Source organism: Micromys minutus (assembly GCF_963924665.1).
Source record: "Micromys minutus genome assembly, chromosome: 28".
In the NCBI taxonomy this organism is placed as follows: Eukaryota; Metazoa; Chordata; class Mammalia; order Rodentia; family Muridae; genus Micromys; species Micromys minutus.
In genome coordinates, this window is record NC_137963.1 from 16,922,843 (window position 1) to 16,945,206 (window position 22,364).

Below are 22,364 nucleotides of genomic sequence, written 5' to 3' on the forward strand. Positions count from 1 at the left end.
GTACATTCTGTAATATATAAATCTCAAAACAAAGCTTTAGTATCATTGAGATATATGTAGTTAGGATAAAATTTTGTTCATTATTTTTGTTTAATCTTTTAAATCTGCTTCTTTATGCAGGGTCCCTTGATCAAATCTGATCCATGTGCCTCTGGAAGGTGTCCAGAGTCCTATCATCTTTTCTAATAATACAAAGACAAAACTTTTTCCAAAATAGCATAACCTTTAGTTCGAAACCAGAAAAGCTTGTATCTTGTAATCTCCCCTAGAAAAATAATATCAAAATAAAACTAAATATCACACCCATTTTGAAAATTAAAACCATATAAAATATTAATAAAATAAAACAATGTATGAGCCCATTCTCAGGCCTCTAATGTCTTCTATAAATTATGTCTGTATTCACCCTGCCTGGTGTACAAACTTCTATTTTGAAAACCTTTATAACAGGCAAATACCAACACTATCTACTTGGAGTCAGTGACTACTATTCCCTATTAATTCCCAAATCATGGGTGAAAATTCCCACGTGCTTTGGATAAACTCTATTTAAATCTATTTTAAGATCAAATAAGCCAGCATTTCAATGAAAACATACTCTAACCAACATCTGCTAAGAAATCAGGCAGCTTTCACCTCTAGCTCTCTATGACTCAAATGCTGCCTGTACTTTTCACATCAGTTGACTAAAAGCCTGCAAGCACAGACTCTCCCCTGTGTTTCTTTTGTTTAAGGTTCCCATGCTGGAGACGGCATATGACTCAAAATGGCCCTGGCCCTCTCTTGTATATAAAATAGAACACTCTCAGGCTGAAAATCTTACATTTTAATGGAGTCTTGACTAACAAATTGGTTTGCTACATGGTGCAGTGAATATTTAAAAATCTCATAACCAGTTCCCTCATATTCATGGTGTCTTCGACTGAGGTGGTAGTTCCCATGTTAGTTCTGGCACTATTAGGCCATATGGAACTTACACTAATTTACCTCCGTGTCTCCACTCATGGCCCCGGGGAACATCTAAACTAGGTGGTCTGCAAACCATTCTAGAATAGGACTTGCCACGCTGCTTTCACTCACATTTTTTAAAAGTGAATTGTTACTATGGTAGTTCTACACATCCTACTTCCATGATGGACTTGGTGTGTCCTGACACTGCACCTTCTTTTGAACTCAATTAAGTTGCAACATGAAATAAAACACCACAGGATAACCTCTGATCCAATATATATAATATAATTTTCTCATCTAGACAACACAAAATTCTATACACATTCATCCCTTAAAATCATTCATAACAACCTCTATCTATGCTTAGAAAAGAATCTTGACATCTGCCTCCATGTTGCTCCCAGCTCCTTCCCTTTCCTCTCCATATCTTTCTAAAACTTTGTTCCCACCTATCTTTTCTTCTCATCCAATGACAGCCCTTGTACCTGTCATTCCGCAAAAAAAAAAAAAAAAAAAAAAAAAAAAAAAAAAAAAAAACACCATCTTCAGTTGTTTTATTAGTATGACACACAATACTTCATCTCAAAGGAATTGAAAGTTAGGTTGTCAGGTCTTCCTTGACTGCAGACTCACTCCCACTTTGCTCAGTCCTTGCTTCAGCATCCTAGATTGAAACAGTCCACATGATGTCTGTGTACTGAGGATCTAGGCTTAACAGCAGATAATGCAGTTGCTGAGGAATTGGAGGGTAGCTGGGGAAGGTGGTAAACATCCCTTCACTCAAGTCTTTTGTTTCAGATAGCTTCAAAATGGCCACCATCAAATTAAGGGACAGGAAAGGAAGTTAGGTCACAGAAACCAATCAAGAAAATTCCAAGAGTTTCCATGTTTAAATCCCTTTCTATATACGTTATTTATACGTGCAAAGGCTTTATCTACATTCTAAGAAATTAGTGTTAGCAGAAGAAATTTATGCCTGGTGTTTGACTATGCAAGTGACCTTGAATTAGAGCAAACAGAACATGGATATTGATGATGGAAGATAAGAAATGAGGCAGAAACTGGACTTGGAGCCAAGTTTGGGGTGAAAAGAAGACAATGTCCCCAACTCTCTTCTCTTACCTTGTTCTGAGAGTTCGAGGTCATGTCCCAAAAGATCAATGGATAAAAAGCAGAGATTAGAGTGAGTACAGGGAAAGATAAATTATTTCAATCTGCACTGAGCCATATTCAATTGCGATTAGGTCAGTATGTGTGTGTGTGTGTTTTTACACTGGTGTGTGTCTGTAGTCATATGTGTATATGTTTGTGTATGGATGTTTGTGTATAGAAATCTATACATCTTCCACAGTTATATATATCAGATTTGATAGAGTGGAAAACTTGAATAACTACATTCAATTTTTTTTAATTGTAAATATTCTTTGTGGTGCCCCTGACATGGCACAAATAAAGACTGTGATTTGTCATTGTTAAGATTGGTTCACAAAAAGACTGTTGTTTACATACTCAAAAAAGAGTATAAATTCATTTTAACTAGACTGTACACCCTACATAGACTAGTACCATCTATACAGAGAAATTGATGATATTGAAATTTTGTTTTAACAATTGTATATTACAGAATGTTAAGCTTTGGTGAGTTTCATCATCATAAAGGCCAAACTGACCTGCTTGAACTCCAGATCTCATAAATTTTTAGCTCACTCAAGTCAGGATACAGATATCAGAGACTGTAAAATTGTTGGGGTGGCATTCTTAACCCCTAACTAATGCCCTAATTTTCCCTATTCCCCCATTAAATATATCTCAATGTTCATGTTTAAAAGAAAGAAATTAGGTAGAGTTGTCATCCCTGTTCCCTGAGCTTGGTGGTCTGGAGGTGGTTATTCTAAGGTTGTCTTTCTGGGGAATTTAGAAATGGTCAAAATTTAACAGTGTGGATATAGCTAAAACTGTGGGTATAGCCATAATCTCATTTAGTAGAAATCATTATAATTGTTACTAAGTTGAAATTACAACTTTTTACATTGGTAACAAATGTTATTTTGATACAGAGTTAATGTTTTCTATGATATAAATTACTTCTATTTATACTAACTTTTTAAGAATACAAAGCTTAGACCCACTTCTATTTTATCTGCCTTTTCAAGATATTTTAATTAGAAATAACTGAGAGTAGTTAATGGACAACAGTCAAGATTACTTACATAGTTAGTTTTCAGTGACATCAAACATGCACAGTATGTGATATTTGATGTTCTTCAATCATTTCTTGTTGGTACACACTCGCTCTTGACATCCCTTTCTTGGATCCAAAGAAAAACTGAGCATCTCAACCTGTAGGTAAGGTTGTAACTTATGAATGGGTAGGCACTGGGCAGTAATTTACTATTCATCTATAGACTACTTACTGTCCATAAAAGAGAAACACTATGTAGAATAGTTTTCTGATTATCCTTGGCTAGAGAAGGTACTCAATTCTTCATAATTCTGCATTACAAAGGTCTATTAGGTGATCCTTGGCCAAATGCCCACATTTGTTGCTCCAACTTGTTGAGAATCAAGGGACTGTATAGGTAGACATCTGTCTGTACAGTTTGTCTCAGTTCTAGAAGCTCTATTTGTGTTACAATATTTTCAGATACTCTTATGTCACTCTCGAAATTTTGGCAGGATAAAAGACTGGTTGCTGTATCAGAGCCAACCCAAGCTGTTTATTATTGATAACGTTGGTATAGATTTGAAAGGCTGGTTTAGTTACTATAGGTGCTAAATGAGGACATAACAGATATGGAATTATAACCATTTTTAAGTTAGGATAGACGACAAGAGTGCATTATTTAATTGGCAAAAGCAATGAACTGGATGTTACATGTATCTTATGCTTTTTCAATTACAAAATGTTAACGGTTATACTCAACTTGTATTTGAGAGGAAAGATCCTTTCAATCGGAATAAAAAGGAGAAATGTGGATTGCTGTTGAAGGAGACGATGACCCCATAAACATGACCTTAAATAGCCACAGGTAGCTATGAATCTTGGAATTGATAGAATGACATTCTGTCCTGTCGAGGTAAGCAGTTTCTTCCGTATCAGTTGGTCAGGAATTCATTGTGTGGTTGTTTTGTGGGTTGAGAATTTATGGATATAAATCTGACTTTAAAGTCGAAAGCCTGTGGAGTATTGATTTTACTTGGTTATGGGGATATGTGACATCTAGCCACAGTGGAAAATGACTAAGAACGTGAGCAGCTTCTGTAGCAAGCAAAGCATGAGTTTGGAGTTTGGTGGCCAGTGTATAGAAACCATGGGGGCAGGGAGAATGCATTGGTAGAGCATAGCAGGAAATATGTTTTAATATTAAACACAAAACATCAGCACACAAAAAGTGAACATTATAAAGGCAGGCCTTTCTTGCCTGGAGACACACTCCAGCATGACTGAGTCCCCGCTTTAGGTCCTGAGCAAAAGTTATCTAAATTGTCTGTATAATAAAGGTCTAGTTTTACCAGATGATAAGACAGATGATGAGGGCTTGGAGGACAACTGCGGAAGGTGGGAAGGATTCCTCAACTCAAGAATGTTCTTGAAGACAGCAGTGATGGGCACCATCAAATTAAGGGACAGGAAAGGAAGGCAGTCAGGTCACAGAAACTAATCAAGAGAATCCAAGAGTTTCCATGCTTAATTCCCTGCTGAGTTAGGCTATCTATACACGGAAAGGCTGACAGTTAAACACAAGCTTCATCTACCATTTTGTAGAATTTATGTTGGCAAAGGAAATCATTGCATGGCCTTTGACTGAGCATGTGGCATGGAATCAGACAGGCAAACGGGAAGTGGGAATCAGACATAGAAGGTAAGAAATGAGGCAGAACCTGAATGAAGAGCCAAGGGTGAAATAAAAAGAGGACAGTGTTCCCGAATCTTCTCGCATCTAATTCTGTGTGAACCAGGTCGTGTCCCAGAGGATCAGTGGAAAAAGAACCCAGGTCCAGAGCGATTACAGAGAAAGATAAATGAATTCATCCTCACTGAGCCATATTCGATTATGATTAGATTCAGTGTGTGTGTGTGTGTGTGTGTGTGTGTGTGTGTGTGTGTGTGTGTTTGCATATGTTTACACTGTGATTTGGTCATATGTGTGTGTGTGTGTGCGCATTGGTGCAGGTTCATATACATATATGTGTATGTAGGCCAGATATCAACTTTGAGTGTTGTTTGCCAGAGTCTGTCCATGCTTTAGAAAACAAGTGTGTCTGGAGCCCAGTAGGATAAACTATAGGCTGGGCTGGCCAGCCAGCAGCTAAGCCCTAGGGATCTGCTCAATGTGTGCCCAGTACTGCTATTACAATCATGAGACACTATGCTTCATCGTGCTCCACCAAGCACAACCCCTTATGTGGATTCTGGGGATCAAACTCAGAACCCCACACTTGCACAGCAAGCTTTGTGCCGGTTAATTTGTTGTTCCATCTCTGGGGCCTTGTAAAATATAGAAGTCTAGCTGAACAGTGTAAGCTTTAAAACTGGGACCTTTTCTTCCCCTTTGATCTATGCTCTCAAGACACTTGTAGAAATGCCAACCCTGTTATTCTCTCTAAGAGCTCAGACTAAAATTTAAACACTTTTTAAATTCTGTCCCAACCAAATACACAGCCTCGAAAAAAAATTGCATTTATGATTTATCTTTTTGCTTTCAAGTCATGAAGTAAACTTTGTGTTGTCTTAAAATCTTAGTATCACACCATTAAAGGCCACTAGAAATATATTAGCAAGCAAAATAATGTCTGGTTTACTAGTGGGAAGGGGAGGGAGGAAGGGAGGGAGGGAGGGAGGGAGGGAGGGAGGGAGATCGATATTATTGTAGAGCTAACTATGAGTAACCACAACTTTGGAGCATATTTTTAGTATACCCAAAATACTATATTAAAACATGGCAATAGTTTTGTATTTCTTCATAGTATTGTAAGAAAAGGTAAACCAAAAGACTTTAAAAATATATTGGTGGGAACATCAGGTACTAAAAGATGCAATAAAGGGTCACATCAAATTGGAGAAAACTATAATACTGGCCTCAAATATTGAAATTATTATTTATCTAATTTATCTAAAAGTTATAAGAATATTAGAGTCACATCACAAATCAGAAAATGAAGGATTTAGGGGTTTAATGATAGTCAACATAATTTAGGTCCAGGCCTACAACATTCCACTTTTCTGTGGTCATTAAAGTTTTAACAAGTTAATCTCTTTTATAGAAACAGTACTTTCTATTTCCCTGGGAATATCAGCTCAGGAGAATTAACTTTGAAGAAGTTAGGCCTTCCTTGCCTGAAACCTCACTCCATATTGACTGAGTCCCTGCTTTGGCATCATAGACTGAAGCATTGTAAATGATGTCTGTGTAGTGATGGTCTAGATTTAAAAGCAGACAAGACAACTGCTGAGGGCTTGGAAAACAGCTGGAGAAGATGGTAAAGAACCTCTCCACTCAAGTCTGTTTTGCTAGGAGGCTTTCAAATGGCCACCATCAAATCAAGGGATGGGAAACGAACATAGGCAGGTCACAGAAAGCAATCTAGAAAATTCCAAGGCTTTCCAGGCTTAAATTCTGGTCCATGTATCTATACTTGGAGAGCCTGAGATGTAAACACAAGCTTCTTCTGCATTTTTGGAGAATTTGTGTTGCCAAAGAAATTCATAATTGGTTTTGGACTAAACATGTGGCTCTTAAATGTACAACTTAATCAGTCTCAAGAATAGTAGTAAACAGGAAATGGAAATGGGCCATGGAAGTTCATAAATAATGCAGAACAGAGATTCAGAGCCAAGTGCGGAGTAAAAAGAAGAAGGTTTTCTTCACTGTCTCTTGTCCTCATATTATCCATGGATGAGGTCATGTTTCAGAGGATCATTAGAAAAATAAAGAGGGTTCTGAATAAGTACAGGGAAGAGGAAATTAATTCCATTCTCATTGATCCATATTAGATTATGATTGTGTTCATCTGTATGTGCATAGAAATCTGCACATTTTCTATACTTATACAGATTAGATTTTAAAGACACAGGTGTCCTGAAGAACTATATTCAAGAGAACCAAACAAAAATGGTAAATATTCTTTGTGCTACCCCTCACATGGTTAAAATAAAGACTTAAATTTGTCATAATTAAGATTGGCTACAAAAAAGACTGTCATTTACATGCTCACAAAAAAGCATAAATTCATCTTAACTAGTCTGTACACTGTATATAGACTATTACCACACATAGAGTTTTCTTGATGATATTAAAATTTTGTTTTGAGAATTGTATATTATAGAATTTACAGCTTTGGTGAGTCCTATATTCAGACATACCAAACTGATCTGCTTGAACTTTTGATCTCATAGATTTTCAACCCATTCAAGTCAGGACACAGATATCAGAGCAATAACCATTGTTGTCGTGGCCTTATTAACATCTAAACAACTCCCTCATCTTTCCTATGTCTCCACCAAAATACCTCATTGCCCATGTTTAACAGTGCAGGAGGCGATGTGGGCCTCCATTTGTGGTGCCTGTACCACTAACAACTACCCAGAACCAGGCAAAGGCCTCAGGGTTTGAAAGAAAGACACAAGTCCATTATTCATGTTACCAGAAACTTTACTCCATCTTGAACTGTCTTCTCTCAGGACAGCCTGCAGTCACCCTCACATAGACAGTGGTCCCAGTATTATACCCTCAGATAATTACAGGGGTAGTATGCAATTTCCCTAGCTGGTGGGTGTACGAGTCACCCCCTAGGGTGGAAGTCTGTAATTATCTATTAGTAACTGGGAACAGGAAGGCCAGGTATAGAGTGGCTTGTGACTGGGCCAAAGAGCATAACAAAAGGGGGGTGTGTATCTCTCCCAGGGTTGAGGCAAGCAAGCAGGTAGCATAGCTAACCCCAAGCAGATTCGAGAGTTGGGATGACTATTCCAACATCTCCCCCAATATTATTTTTTTAAATTAGGGACCTGATTTAGGCACGAACAGATGTCAGCAGTTGTTCTTACCCATCTTGGAAATACCCACGTTGGTCCCCAAAGATTTTCTATCTTAGGTTGAGCAGCACCCTTTTGGGTTTTCCCGTCATTGGTCACCTAATTATGCATGCTCCACCACCGATCTTGAGCTATAGGGTTGCATACTGCTAGTCTGTCATCTGACAGCTTGGCTCTGGACTTGTCTTGCCTGAGGAACATTAGGGAAGATACATGCCCAAACTACCCTAAAGGCTACACACCCAAAGCTTTAAGGGATATCTCAGTTTTAATAGCCTTGCGAACCACACAGTTCCTGTAACAGTGCGGAGTTAATTCAAAATTAACATTTCTAATTGAATGCATATCCAATTGAATGAAAGATCTTAGATTAACTTCAGTGGAGAGGGCCTCAGCTACTTCTGACAATTCTACAGAGCAACTATCGCAATAAAGTGGGGAGGAACAATCTCAAAAGATCGCAGCTGCAAAGGTAGTTGCTGAAACAACACTAATATGGCAGCTGCCAAAATCCTTGTGATGCAGGCAGGAATCAGTTGATTCCCTCTGGTATGCTTCAGGGCGCAAGCACGGGTGCAGATTTTTGGGGTTCTTCTCACCGCTTCAAGGTTTCCACTCCCCCAGTGGCTTCTCAAACAGCTTCTCACCGGCTTCTCACACCAGCTTCTACCGCCAGCTTCTCATACCAGCTTCATACACTCGCTTCAGGCACCGGCTTCACACACCGACTTCACACACTGGCTTCATCACCGGTTTCACACATCGGCTTCATCACTGGCTTGATTCCTGTTGAGAACAAATGAAATCACCCCACTTGTTAATGACAATAGTATTAATCTGCAGTTTTCACAGAGTGAATATGGCACTCAGGGACCCAGACGGGTGACTCATAATCCTGAGGAAAAGCACAGAGCCTCAAGCTCTAAAATGGGATACAGCCCTAGCCATAAACCGGATACAAGGTTCTTCCATCGAACTATTCCCTGCTGAGCTGGGCATGCTCTCCAGTGTGAATCAGTGGCAGAGCAGTCTTCAGAATTACAGTTATAATATTTAAAATTTATAAAATCAAGGATAGGTGCACATGATGGGAGATACGCTCCTCCTTTTTTGTTTTAGACAAATACATCTTTATGGTGCAATGAGCACGTTCAATGATTGCTTGTCCTTGAGGATTATAAGGGATTCCAGTTTTATGAATTATAGCATAATCTGAACAAAAATGTTCAAGCTCTTTACTGGAATAGTCAGGACTATAATCTGTTTCAATTTTCTTGGGAACACTCATATATGCAAAAGCTTGCAAGCAGTGATTTTTGGCATCTTTCAATTTCTAACCGCTATGTGCAGATGCATATATCATACCTGAATAAATATCAATTGAAACATGTACAAATTGCAATTTCCCAAAAGAAGGGACATGTGTGATATCCATTTGCCAAATATCATTGGGAGTCAGTCCTCTAGGGTTGACTCCTAAATTAGGAACAGAAATGAATTCTGCACACATGAGGCATTGTGTGACTATTCATAAAGATTGCTCCTTCATAATTTTATAATGAAAATTTAAGGATCCTGCATTCAAATGAAATGTATTAGGCATTCAACTAGCTTTATCTGCGGCACGCTCCTCGACCAGAGAGGAAAGATGACCACCACCAGAGGATTATTCTCAGATCATGCTTTATTGTGGGAGCCTCTTGATTGAAGGGGAGAGCAGGAAGCAAGGGGCCCCGAACTACCCTAGCTGTCCGCTTATATAGGGAGAAGCGCATATGGGCTTGCCATGATTGGTTGTCACCAGTCTGCTGACACCAGAGGCCTCGGGATTGGCCGGAGATAGGTTATGTACTGCGCACGCGCAGGGTGCAGCGCCTTAGCTGACAAGAGCATTACCATATATGGATTTGTTTACCTCAAACCGTGAGGGAGCCAGCGCCATCTTGTAATGGCGTCTGCATTTGGCTCCCCACATTTATCCACATTAGATTCTTCTGTAACCAATGCAAGGGGATGAGTGTACACATCTGCAAGCTAATTTCCTTTTGATAGAGGTCCTGGATGGGCAGTATGAGCTCTAATGTGCTCTACAAATATAGGAAACTTTCTTTGCCACATTAAAGCATGTAATTTCAATAACTGATCAATAACTGCTGATACATGGGGAATATAAGCAACAGTTTCTAAAGGTGACAAAAACTGGCCAACATAGATTTTATCAGTATAAATACTTAGGGCTTCTTCAGGAAACCTCTGCAAGCCAAATTGCATAGCCATACTTCAGCCATTTGAGCAGATTTAACTGCTACTTGGTAGGTTTCATGAATCTCTTCAGATACTACAGAAGCAAAGCCATTAGAAGATCCATCTGTAAAAATCAACCTGGCATGGGGAAGAGGGATGGAGGAAACCACCTTAGGAAACACAACGGGATGCTCCTTTAAAAAACGAGCCAATTTGTTAGCAGGATAGTGGTTATCAAATTTGCTAATAGTGCTGCACAAAAAATATAGCCAAATCTGTATGGGTTTGTGCTACGAAGCACACTTGTTCTTTAGTATAAGGTGTAACAATGACTTCTGGCTCTTTTCCAAAGGTCTGCACTGCTATTTTTTGTGCTTTAAGAATTAAACTGTTAACAGCTTGGGGGTAAGAAACAACAATTTTCAAAGGTGAGGCTTGTAAATGTACCCATAAGATAGGTCCCTGCTGCCAGAACACTCTTGTTGGGGTATGATAAGATGGAAATACTAATAACTGTAAAGGTATTGAATAATCTATATAGTTTAAATGAGCTCTTTCCAATGTTTCTTGTACCTTTCACAGGCAATCTCTTCTGCAGTAAGTTGTCTAGCAGAGGTAGGCTCAGTCTCTCCATTAAGGATATCAAATAGGGGACACAATTGCCCAGATGATATACATAAACTAGGTCTCAACCAGTTAATATCACCTAACAATCTTTGAAAATCATCTAGGGTTTTTAACCAGTCCAATCTTAGTTTAATTTTTTGGGGTCTCACTCCATTTCTCAACATTTGGTGGCCTAAGTAAAGGTAATGAATAACATTTTGTACCTTTTGTGGGGCAATGACCAGTCCTGCCTTGCTTAAAGCCTCTTGTAAGTCCCCATAAGCTTGGAGAACCAAGTTCTCTTGATTTGCAGCCAATAACACATCGTCCATATAACTAGTGTATACCTTTGGATATTTTTTCCTAATTGGTTTTATAGCCATGGAAACATAAATCTGACAAATAGTGGGAATATTTGTCATACCTTGGGGCAGAACGACCCAATGATATCTATCATAAAGTTCTTTAAAATTTGTAGAGGGAACACTAAATGCAAATCGTTCACAATCATCAGGATGCACGGGGATATTAAAGAAACAGTTTTTTAGATCAACAACCAACATATACCAATCTTGGGGATAGCCACGGGAGAGGGAAGGCCTGGTTGAGTGGCCCCCATAGGCACCATGATTTTATTGACCTTTTGATGGTCTTGTAATAGCCTTCACTTACCTGATTTCTTCTTGATCATAAATATTGGGGTATTTCAAGGTGAGGTAGATGGATCTATGTGACCTGCCAGTAACTGGTTCTTTACAAGCTTGCATGCTGCCTCCAATTTTTCCTTTTGTAAGGACCACTGCTCCACCCAAACAGGATTATGATTTTTTTCAAGAAATGGGTATGGGTTTCATAATAGGAAACAGCTTAACAGTAGTCCTAATGATAAATTTTTAGGTCCAGCATGGTCATAAGGAGCCTGGACCTCTAAATCTCTCCCAGCAATGGGGTGAGGACCTCTCTAAAGGTTCTCTCTCAATCCTTTTTGAGGTAAATATCTTGTCTGGTTTGCTCTTATCTTCGTGGGTTGGGAGGTTATTACCGTTCCCATATCATGCAATATATCCCCACCCTACAGGTTAACAGGTATGTGCTCTAACACAAAGGGCCAGAAAAGTCCTGTATGTTCTTTCTCATCTTTCCAGTGCAAAATCTTGCTACTTCGTTCTGGTGCAATGGTGGTGCCTTCTCCTTGCAACTGCATAATTGATTTCTCTGGGCCCCAGGCCTTAGGCCAGAAATTTTTTGAGATAATCGAGGTATCTGCCCCAGTGTCTAGAAGGCCCATAAACACTTTTCCTTCAATCTTTAATTGTAAGGTGGGTCTATTCCCTGAAGTGGAGACCCAGAATGCTTGAGTACCAGTTGAACCAAAGCCTCCAGTTCCTTATTCTGACTTGGGATTTTTATAAACAGAGAGGAACATCGGGAGGAGGACCAAGTGAGCTGTCCTGTCCCCCTTGTTAATAACAATGATGCTTCTATCAGAGCTGACCATAACCTTGGTTTCCTCTAAGTAGTCAGAATCTATGACCCCAGGCATAATTTTGATTCCCTGCATCAAATTACTACTCTTACCTAAAACCAGCCCTATACTGCCCCTAGGTAGGGGCCCAAAGGCATTTGTTCCTAAAGCCTGGGGTCCCATCTGGGGAGTTAATACTGCTCGAGAGGAGGTGCAAAGGTCCAATCCTACACTTTCTGGTGTGCTTTAGACAAGGTCCTTGATGCAAAAGGATTCCTCTGAGGGACATACTGGATAGATCGGGTTACAGGGGTATCTATGGCTCCCTACACCCTGGAATGCCGGGTCCGAAGCGGAGCCCATGCCCTGTTGTTTAAGCAAATACAGCAACTGATCTACCAGCCATAAACTAGAGCTAGTGGTTTCCATCTCCAATCCACCCCCACTCTCCTTAATTATTTAGCTGGCTAGTTCCGTGGGGCAAACCCTTCAGGTCATTTCTTCCTTCCCGGATCCCAGCGGGACATCCATTTACGGGAGGTGATGTGAGCCTTCATTTGTGGTGCCTGTACTACTAACAGCTACTCTGGACGGGGAGAAGGCCTCAGGGTTTGAAGAAAGACACAAGTCCATTATTCGTGTTACCAGAAAGCTTACTCCATCTTGAACTGTCTTCTCTCAGGACAGCCTGCAGTCACCCTCACATAGACAGTGGTCCCAGTATTATACCCTCAGGTAATTACAGGGGTAGTATGCAATTTCCCTAGCTGCTGGGTGTACAAGTCACCCCCTAGGGTGGAAGTCTGTAATTATCTATTAGTAACTGCGAACAGGAAGGCCAGGTATTTAGATATGGTCAAAATATAACAGTGAGGATATAGTAAAACTGTTGGTATAGTCATAACCTCAATTGGTAGAAATCTTTGTAATTGTTACTAAGTTGAAGTTACAAGTTTTTACATTGGAACAAAGGTTATTTTGATACAGATTTGAGGGTTTTTATGTAAATTTCTTCAACTGACACAAATATTTTAAGAGTACAAAGATTAGACCCAGTCTCATTTTACCTGCCTTTACAAACTGATTTAAATGATTTAGCATACAAATTAAAGGCCAGATTTAAATTCATTGCTCTGAGTTAATTGTTAAGATGTTTTCAAGATATTTTTATTAGAAATAACTGAAAGTAGTTAATAGACAACAGTGCAGATTACTTACATTCATAGTTTTCAGAAATGTCAAATATCACAGCATGTGACATTTAATGTTATTTAATCACCTCTTGTTGGTACAGATCAGCTGCTGAGACCCCTTTATTGGACTCAAAGAAGAAACTGAGCACCTCTATTTCCAGGTAAGGAAGTACCTTTTCACAAGTAATTGCCTATTAATCTACAGACTTATTGCTGTCCAGAAAAGGGACATGCTAAGTAGATGGCTTGACTGATATTCTTTGCCAAGAGAGGGTAGTCAATCCTTCATAATTCTGCATTAAAAAGGTCTATCAGATGATCCTGTGCCAAACAGCCACATTTCTTGTTCCAACTTTTTGAGAATCAGGGGAATGTATAGGTAGACATCTGTCTATACAGTTTGTCTCAGTTCTAAAAGATGTGTTAGACTTCCTATACTTTCAGACACTCTTAAATCCATGGCAGGATAGAAGACTGGTTTCCATCTCAGAGCCAACCCAAGCTGTTTAGCATTGAGAGGGCTGGTATGGATTTGAGGGGATGGGTTATTTAGTATACATGCTAATTGAGGATTTAACAGATAAGGAATTATTACCATATTTAAGTTAGGATAGATGATAGAGTGCTTTATTTAATTGACAAAAATGATTGACTGGATGTTATGTGTATCTTATACTTTTAAAATTACACAATGGTAATAGTTATACTCAATTTATATTAGAGAGGAGAGATTCTTGTAATTGGACAAAAAGGGTGAAATGTGGATTGCTGTTAAAGGAGAGGGTGAAATGGATTCACATGGCTTTAAATAGTAACAGGTATCTATAAATATCATAGAAAAGACAGAATAACATAGGATAATCTGTCTAACCTATGAAGGCAGCTTATCAATATCAGTTAGCTCTGAGTTCATTCTGTGGGTGTTTTGTGGGTTGAGAATTTACTGATATCAATCTGACTGATAAATTATAAGCTCTAGATGTTTGAATTCACTGGGTTACTAGAATGTGTGGTAGCCAACTGCAGGAGGTAAATTACTGTGAATGTGAATCAGTTCTGCAGCAATTGAACAGCAAGATGGGTAGCCTCTGCATGGGAATAATGGGGGCACTGAGACTGTACTACTAGAGCATAACAGGAGATGCAAAGATTATTTTTGTTGTGGTAAATATTAAGAAAGTAGTGTGACGGGATCCCAAACATTACCACTCCTCACACCGCTGGCTCTCTTTCTTGGGCACTGTATCTCATGCTAGTTCTTGCGCATTAGGCCATATGGAACTTGCAGTAATATACCTCAGAGGCTCCATGCTTGCCCCCATTATACATCTGACCCAGGTGGTCAGCAAGCTGTTCCAAAGTGGCACCTTGCCCCTCTGCTTTCACTGACAATTTTCTTGTCAAATTGTTACCACACCAGGACCATAGATCCCATTTCTTTCATGGGGTGGGGTTCACCTTCTTTTGAATTCTAATAAGTTGCTACATAAAATAAAACACGAAACAATAACCTCTGATCAAATTCATATGATATAGTTTTCCCATCCCACAAAGTTTTTACCCATAGATTCCTTTAAAACATTTATAAAAACCTGTATCTATGTCCAGAGAAGATTCTTACCATCTACCTTTATGTTGCTCCCAGAACTTTCCCCTCCCAATTATACCTATTTTTCTAAAACTTTGTTCCTACTCATCTTTCAATCTTGTCTAATGGCTTTCTTGTTTTATCTTGTGCCTGCTTCCCGGCATAAAGACTTCATTTTCACCTTTTCTGTAAGATTAAAAAGGGACTTTTCCTCCCACTTACAAAAGGTTAAAAATCTATATTTTATGTGCTTGCTACATTGTATACAATTTGAAAACCATCTAAATAGATTTGTTCTCTCAAAGTTAATCAGCCTGGGTAGGATTGAGACTAAGTAGACTTCAACCCAATCAGAAATCTAAGAATGATTAATATCTATAACTAGGAAGCCTAACATGGCTTCCAGAATGAGAAAGGTTGTAGAGACAATTGTCTGACTGCAGAGTAACCTGTTAGTAACATGTGAGAGGAAGTCTTCAGCCTTCTGGCCGAGAATTACCTGACAGATTTTTAAATGCACAATATGATGGGATGATTATTATGTCTTGGCAGAGATTACCTCTCAACTATTTCACATCATGTGCCCCTTTCTGGACAGTATCTGTCTGCAGATGAAATAGGCAGTTTCTGACCATGTGCTCCTAGATACAATGTAAAACCTCACCTAGAGGTAGAGATAATCAACTTCTTTGAAACCACCAAAGGCGAACTATTAGGAGCAAATATGTCCCAAGAAAAGATTAATGACATTAAATGTCTTATTTTGTCAATTTTTGGCATTTAAAAAAACAATCTATCTATATTATGTAATCTGGACTGTTGTTCATTAACTACCCTCAGCTATTTTTAAATGAATTTTCTCAAAAACACCATTTTAATTAACTTAGAACCATGACTTTACTATCTGAATCTTAACTCAGATTACTTAATCATCTAAAAACACTTTTAGTTTGCAATGTCATTAGTAAAAGACTTGGTCCTCTAAGACCCTCCAGGTCTCAGTCTAGGTGCACCACACCCACAGAACACCAATTGATAATAAATCCCTGCAATGACAAGAGGTTTATTTTTGATCTGATGCTTTGTCTCTGATGTTTGGAATTTCTTCTTTGGCTTTCAATGTTTTCACTCTTCTCACATCTCATTTCCACAAAGTGTTTTATGTACAAGGGGGAAGGCTTTAGTGTGAAGTCATATTGCCATATTGACCCAGGAATAGCTAAAGTTTTTCTGTACCTTTGTCTGGTTTACATTCTCCTGATTTATGGTAGAAACATCAAGCCATTTCTGTTTTCAACCGAGTCCTAGAATGAAACTGTTACTCAATTCTGTAAGTATTCTGAAGGATAGGTTAGGTTGTGAACAATTTTTTTAATCTCTTAAGATTTTGCCAAAACTAAAAGTAAAATGCTGGGCATGGGTGTGTTAATACATAATGTAGTTGACTACACTTAAGAGGGTTTGGTCAGAGAATGACTTGAGTGTGGAGGGAGAGAGAGAGAGAGAGAGAGAGAGAGAGAGAGAGAGAGAGAGAGAGCGAGAGAGGTGGGGAAAGGGGGGAGAAGGGAGAAGATAGAAGGGAGGGAGGGAGATATTTCAGCATAATTGGTTGGCATTTTCAACAGTGTTTTTCTATTCAGCAAACTACTTGAAGAACTTGATTCAGTAATCCTGAGCTTGAACCACATGTAATCTCTTGATCTAGGGAACAGACTATGCTATGGGGAGATGGCAACCTTTTCTCTTTAACCATTAGGCCTCTATTGACCAAACATTTCCCCCCATGACATGTCCTGATACATGTTGAACAGCCATACCTTAGAAACAGGTGTCTCTCTATGCTCTGTTTGAAAATAAACTCTATCGATGGAGGAATCTAGCTCCATGGTTCCTAGAAAGCAGCTGAAACAGGAAAGCTAAAGAGCACACTGCACTCTTCAAGGGCTTGGGACTGCTGCAGGGGTGAAAAAATCCTGAGACCCAAGTTAGACTCTGAGACATTAGGAAGGATCTTACGTACAGGACCCAGGAGGTCCCCTCATTCACTCACAGTCAGCCATATATTTCCCTGGACAAAGAGACATATACTTAAGTGCGAAGTAATCATTTATTGAACAGGAAGGTGAAGAAATTTAGGAGAATTGTCATGAATGTGGCAAAGAGAAAGTTAAAGAAAGTCTTTGATTCTTGATGAGTTTTCCTTGGTGGGTAGGGAAGATGCTGGAGAAATGGAGATTGTACTTTTCTCTGAGGCAAGATGGAAGGCAGATCACAGAACTTGTTACAAGATACTGTGTGGATAGGAAAGGAAGATGCTTGAGTCTTGGTGAGGCATTTCCACTCAGCACTGAGTAAACTAGGAAGAAAGAATACAGAAACTCATTAAGTACGTCTTGATTTTAGGACAGAGAGACATTCTATTATATAAAATAAAGAATGAAAATATAAATTGTCCCCTGCAATCTAACTGATATTATTGCCAAAACACGGGGATGAAAGGCATAGAATAAATGATGATTTTCTTATGAATTGCATAGGAAAAATGAAAACAGAAGATCTGAGGCTTTTTTCCACAACTTTTACATAAGAAACTCTGAAAAATGTTCAGTAAATTAAGGAAAAATCATAAATGATAAGGCTATTTTAACGACTTTCACACATCAAATGAGTGAAATGTTGGAATAAATGGGAAAGAGGGGTCAGAGGAGTCTGCTCTCCACACTGGCTGAGAAGTGGGAAACAGACACCTCTACTCCCAGATAGGAAGCCAAGGTTGTACGGAGTTCAGATGAGTGGGGTGGAGGAGAACCACAGACACTGAGGAGACACTGTATTCACATGCTCATACTCCCAGCTTATTTCAAATTTTGAATCCTAATGATATTTCATGCATTGCCAAGCCTTTTCTTATTGCTTTACATAACCATAAAGCAACTATGTAAAGCTCACATCCTTGTTTTCTTGCCTAATTGCTTGGTTCACTAGACTTCAGAGATCAAATCAGGACCTGATCCCAAATCCAGATAATCCAAAGCCCATCTAAAAGCTCTCCTCATAGATTTCTTATCCAGTTATATTTGTTGTAATTCGGGGAAACAATACTGATGCTGTGTTGAAAGGAGTCCTTGCCTACACTCTCTTGTTCTCACTGGAGATTGCCCACCTGAAGGCTCAGGACTGTGTTCCATCTCGGGCCTCGAGACAGCGATCTGTAGAGTGAGAACAGGAGCATGCTCAGGTACCAGGCCCACTTTATTTCCCCAAGAGAAAATAAGATGCCTCTCCAGATTTAAACAAATGGCTGATAGCCAATCCCTTGAGCTTGTTTCTTCAATGATATAATATTAAAGAGGAGAAAAATAAGTGAGTCTTGACTTACTAGTCTTGGTTAAGTCGATAATATTTTCCCTAATGATTCCGTGCTCCTCACATAGTTCCACAAACTTTTCCTTGATGTCCGAACTCAGGTCTGGTTCTCTGCCTGTGAAAAGCGCAACCATGAGTGTAACAGCTGTATTGTACGTATTGACCACAGAACTGAGTGAGATGTCAGGGGATCCTCCATAAGAATGAGAAAATGGCAACATTATTGACAGGCACCGGTGTGATCTGCCCGGTATCTGGCATCCATAACACCCTCTGGCACACTGAGAGATTTCAGAGCACTTCCATCACTATCTTTGATAATGAAAGTGAGCATCGGTCTTCAGGAGGTGAGAAAGAGGCGGGACCAAGTGGGGAAGAACATACTAACGCTAGACTGTTTCTTCTTTACCCACTCCAAGATTAGCATCTGTGTGAAAATACTTTACCGTAGAGCTCCATCAGCTGGAAGGTATCGTCCCCGTTGACATTAGTGACATGAAACATGATGTAATTATCATAGTCTGTCCTAAGTATATAAAATCTGTTCTCTCCGTCATCTGTGGAGGAAGTGGAATATAGCTCAAAAATTCTTTGGTTTGCAGGAAATAATCAAACCCTTTGCCTGTTCTACCACAAACATCAAAAGCATTAAAATACATATCCTGGAAGCGATGTGTGAAATGTCTGATGTTTTCTATCTGGAGCTTTCTGGACTTCATTAGTAACTGCTAAGAAAAGAGGCTCTGAGAGGACGGCCATGAGTGAACAGTCAGCCACAGCAGCAACACACTCTCATCCTGTCTTTTATAAGGTTGCTGCACCAAATATCTGCTGCTGCAACCCGAGTGCTGTGGGCCAGCGCTAACCACCAGGCAGTGTCAGACAGATTCCATCTCACCGTACTCACCCACTGGCCTGCCAACAGGTCCTAGTTATTAGATGTCCCCCATGACCCTGGCTAAATGAACAATGTCAGGAAGTGATTGAGATTCTGAAAGGGGTTGGGGTGAGTTCAGTAGCAGAAAGTTTGACTAGGATGTAGAAGTTCTTGTGTTCAATCCTCAGCATAACACACACACACACACACACACACACACACACACACACTAATGGTGTTAGGGTTTACTAAATTCCTCGTTCATAGATGTATTGAATTTTTATATACTTACAGGTAACATGATATTCACCAGGCTTTTCTGTCTTGTCAGCCACCAGAAACAGTTCGGTACACTCTCCATTAACCCTGTGGACAGAGTAAGCTCCTGCTTAAGGGAGTTTTGAACTGGCTGGTTTCTGCACTCTGTACTCTACAGGAATCTCCAGTTTCTGATTCCATTTAACTTTTGAATTATATCATAAAATTAACAAAAGGCTTTTATTTATTCATTCCGTTTATATCTGATACCTTAGCAACCACAAATTTGCCAGTTATTAAAAATTGAAAAGGATAATGACCATCACTTCACATGCCTATTCTGACTGTTACTGCTTCCAGGTTTCTCTAGCACTGTGCGTTAGACACTGCTGTGGAAGATCAGCCACACATCCACCGTCTGGCTCAAATTAGTGCTTTGCTAGTATTTTCTACCATGGCTCCCAGGTCCACAGAGGAGAATTATCATCTCCTTTACATGCAGAAAAAAATGAAAGGAGTCTATTTCTTTGGCTAAAATTTAATAAAAAATATTATTCATGATCACATCTTAACTTGTGATTTATTATCTCATTGACGTGGTTGCAGAAGTTTCTCTTACATTTAGTAATCAAATTCTTAGTGAATTAATTCCTGTCACCAACTCTTGATTCTGACTCTAGAAATAACCCTGGTTATGAGATCTTGGTTCAGTGTCACTTGGAGTGTTTTAGTTCTCCGTACAGACTCAGTATATGTGTACACAGATACATAGTGTGAGAGGCATCTTTCCCCTAACCCTGTGCATGTGTGTATGTCTTTGTGTGGGTGTGGGTGTCTTTGTCTGTCTGTGTGTATTTGTGTGTGAGGGGTGGTATATAGGTGGCTTTCATTTCCTCTTTCTCATCTAAGAGCTTCTCACTTACACTTTGTGGAATGTAAATGCTAAGGAATTCTCCAGGACATGAATGTTTTCCACAAAAATTCGCATGCTGCCATTTTCTTCTATCTTTTCTCTTTTGGTAGAGGCCGTGAGAATAGAAACCAATCCCCATTAATCTGTAACAGATAAGCAAACGGTTAAGGGAGATGGGCAGGAATACCACACTGACATGTTTCCACTTAAACTCCAGCCTATGAGCCAGGGCCTGAACACACACTGGTATAGATCTCACACTAGTTGTCACCATACTTAACATTCTGTCCCTGCCTCTCAGTGAGAACAGAGGTCTCCAAACATTGTTAGATTGGAATAGCATACAACTGGTCTTTCTTCAAGATCTGAAGCCATTCATCTGTCTAACAGATTGGGACACTATACCCATCCCCTCAAAGGACCCACTTGGCTTCAGTTCTCCAGAGCACTCTGAGTCAGAAGTTATTATCCACTGAGCCTACCTTTTCTACTTTAAAGTTATTTCCCACAGAACTGTTTTCTTCTGCATGGACACAGACTAGGGTTAGTCCCAAACACAGCAACAGCAACAACTTCATTTTGGTAGAGAACAGGATTTTCTCTGTCAGGACCGAGTCTCTCCAGTGATGGGGATTACACTCTACTCTAGATTTTTTTTGCTCACCCTTATATACTCTCTGGGTTCAGTTTTTTTTTTCTTCTTCAAATATGGGACTTCTCTACTTCTCTCAGGCCTTGAGTAATGTTTACTCATTTATTGATGTTAGGTCAATGTTTGTTCCTGCCCTTTTCAAAATTAGCAATCTTACCTCCCATGTATTGATCTAGTAGTCTTACATTTTTCAAAACATTCCCAAGAAAAACAATGAATGTTCTAGGGAACCAGATGTAACATTGGATCTCGCTTGGAATCAGAAAGCCAGTTGTGGAGGGGCTGGGTACTGAACTGTCAGGTCAAGTGTCTAAAGAATCTCTGCATTAAAACTTGAGTGGAGTGTGGAAGAAACTGAATTTTTTTTAAAGATTCATTTTTATTTCACATGTTTGAGCACTGGTTTCGCATGCATACCTAGGTACAATGCATAACCTGGTACAGTGGAAGTCAAGAGAAGAAGTCAGATTCTTTGAAACTTGTTTTTACTGAGGACCCAGGTTCAATTCCCAGCACTCACATAGCATCTCACAACTGTCTGTAACTTCAGTTACAGGAAATCACATACCCCCTTTTGGCCTCTGTGGCCTCCTGTACAGATATGGTGCAACTAAACTAATTCAGGCCCATACAAAAAATAATAAATCTCAATTCTAATAAGATTATCATAAAAGGTCTTCTGAGGCTAAACTGACAGCCCACCCCCCAAAAGGCTCCAACCTTTATACAGACATCATTGGCCTCAGAATCCAAACTGTTAAGTAATTATTCAAGTTGCATCAGCCTTTTTACCTTAGCAAATGTTAGAATTTATCTGACAATATGATCTCATCACTTAAAAAAAACAAAGGCATTGTTTAATGTTATATTTGCTGATGAAAGTCCTAATAAAAATTATGTCAAGAGTCTGCTTACAGAATCACACAGTTCTAATGGAAAGATTTTTTTCATCAGTGCAAATTTTATTTACCCTAGAACTGTAAACATAAAATAGTGTTTGAAGTGGAGAAATAAATATTTCAAGGATGTGGTAAGTACTTAATAAGTTTTATTTATCTTTGTACCAGCTTTATATGGAATGTACTATTTATTTTCATCTTACCATAGTATTACCTAAAACTCAGAAAAATTAAGTAACTGTACATGGTCATATAGCCAGTCAATGGGAGAACTCAGATTTAAACATTGTTTTAGTTAAACAAGGCTGTCTAACTC

At 39.2% G+C, this 22,364-nt stretch overlaps 1 protein-coding gene and 1 pseudogene across 2 annotated transcripts in view; one reads left to right on the forward strand and one right to left on the reverse strand.

Moving 5' to 3' along the window:
• Nucleotides 1-22,364, forward strand: part of LOC308438697 (major urinary protein 20-like) — a 99,970-nt pseudogene that overhangs the window by 24,405 nt on the left and 53,201 nt on the right. The window lies entirely within an intron of this gene.
• LOC308438669 (major urinary protein 4-like) lies at nucleotides 18,255-21,075 on the reverse strand (the record flags this gene model as incomplete). Its single annotated transcript, XM_080940161.1, is given in 7 exon segments — nucleotides 18,255-18,292; nucleotides 18,463-18,564; nucleotides 18,896-19,006; nucleotides 19,619-19,692; nucleotides 20,508-20,622; nucleotides 20,625-20,640; nucleotides 20,980-21,075. Coding segments are annotated over 7 exon segments (552 nt in total).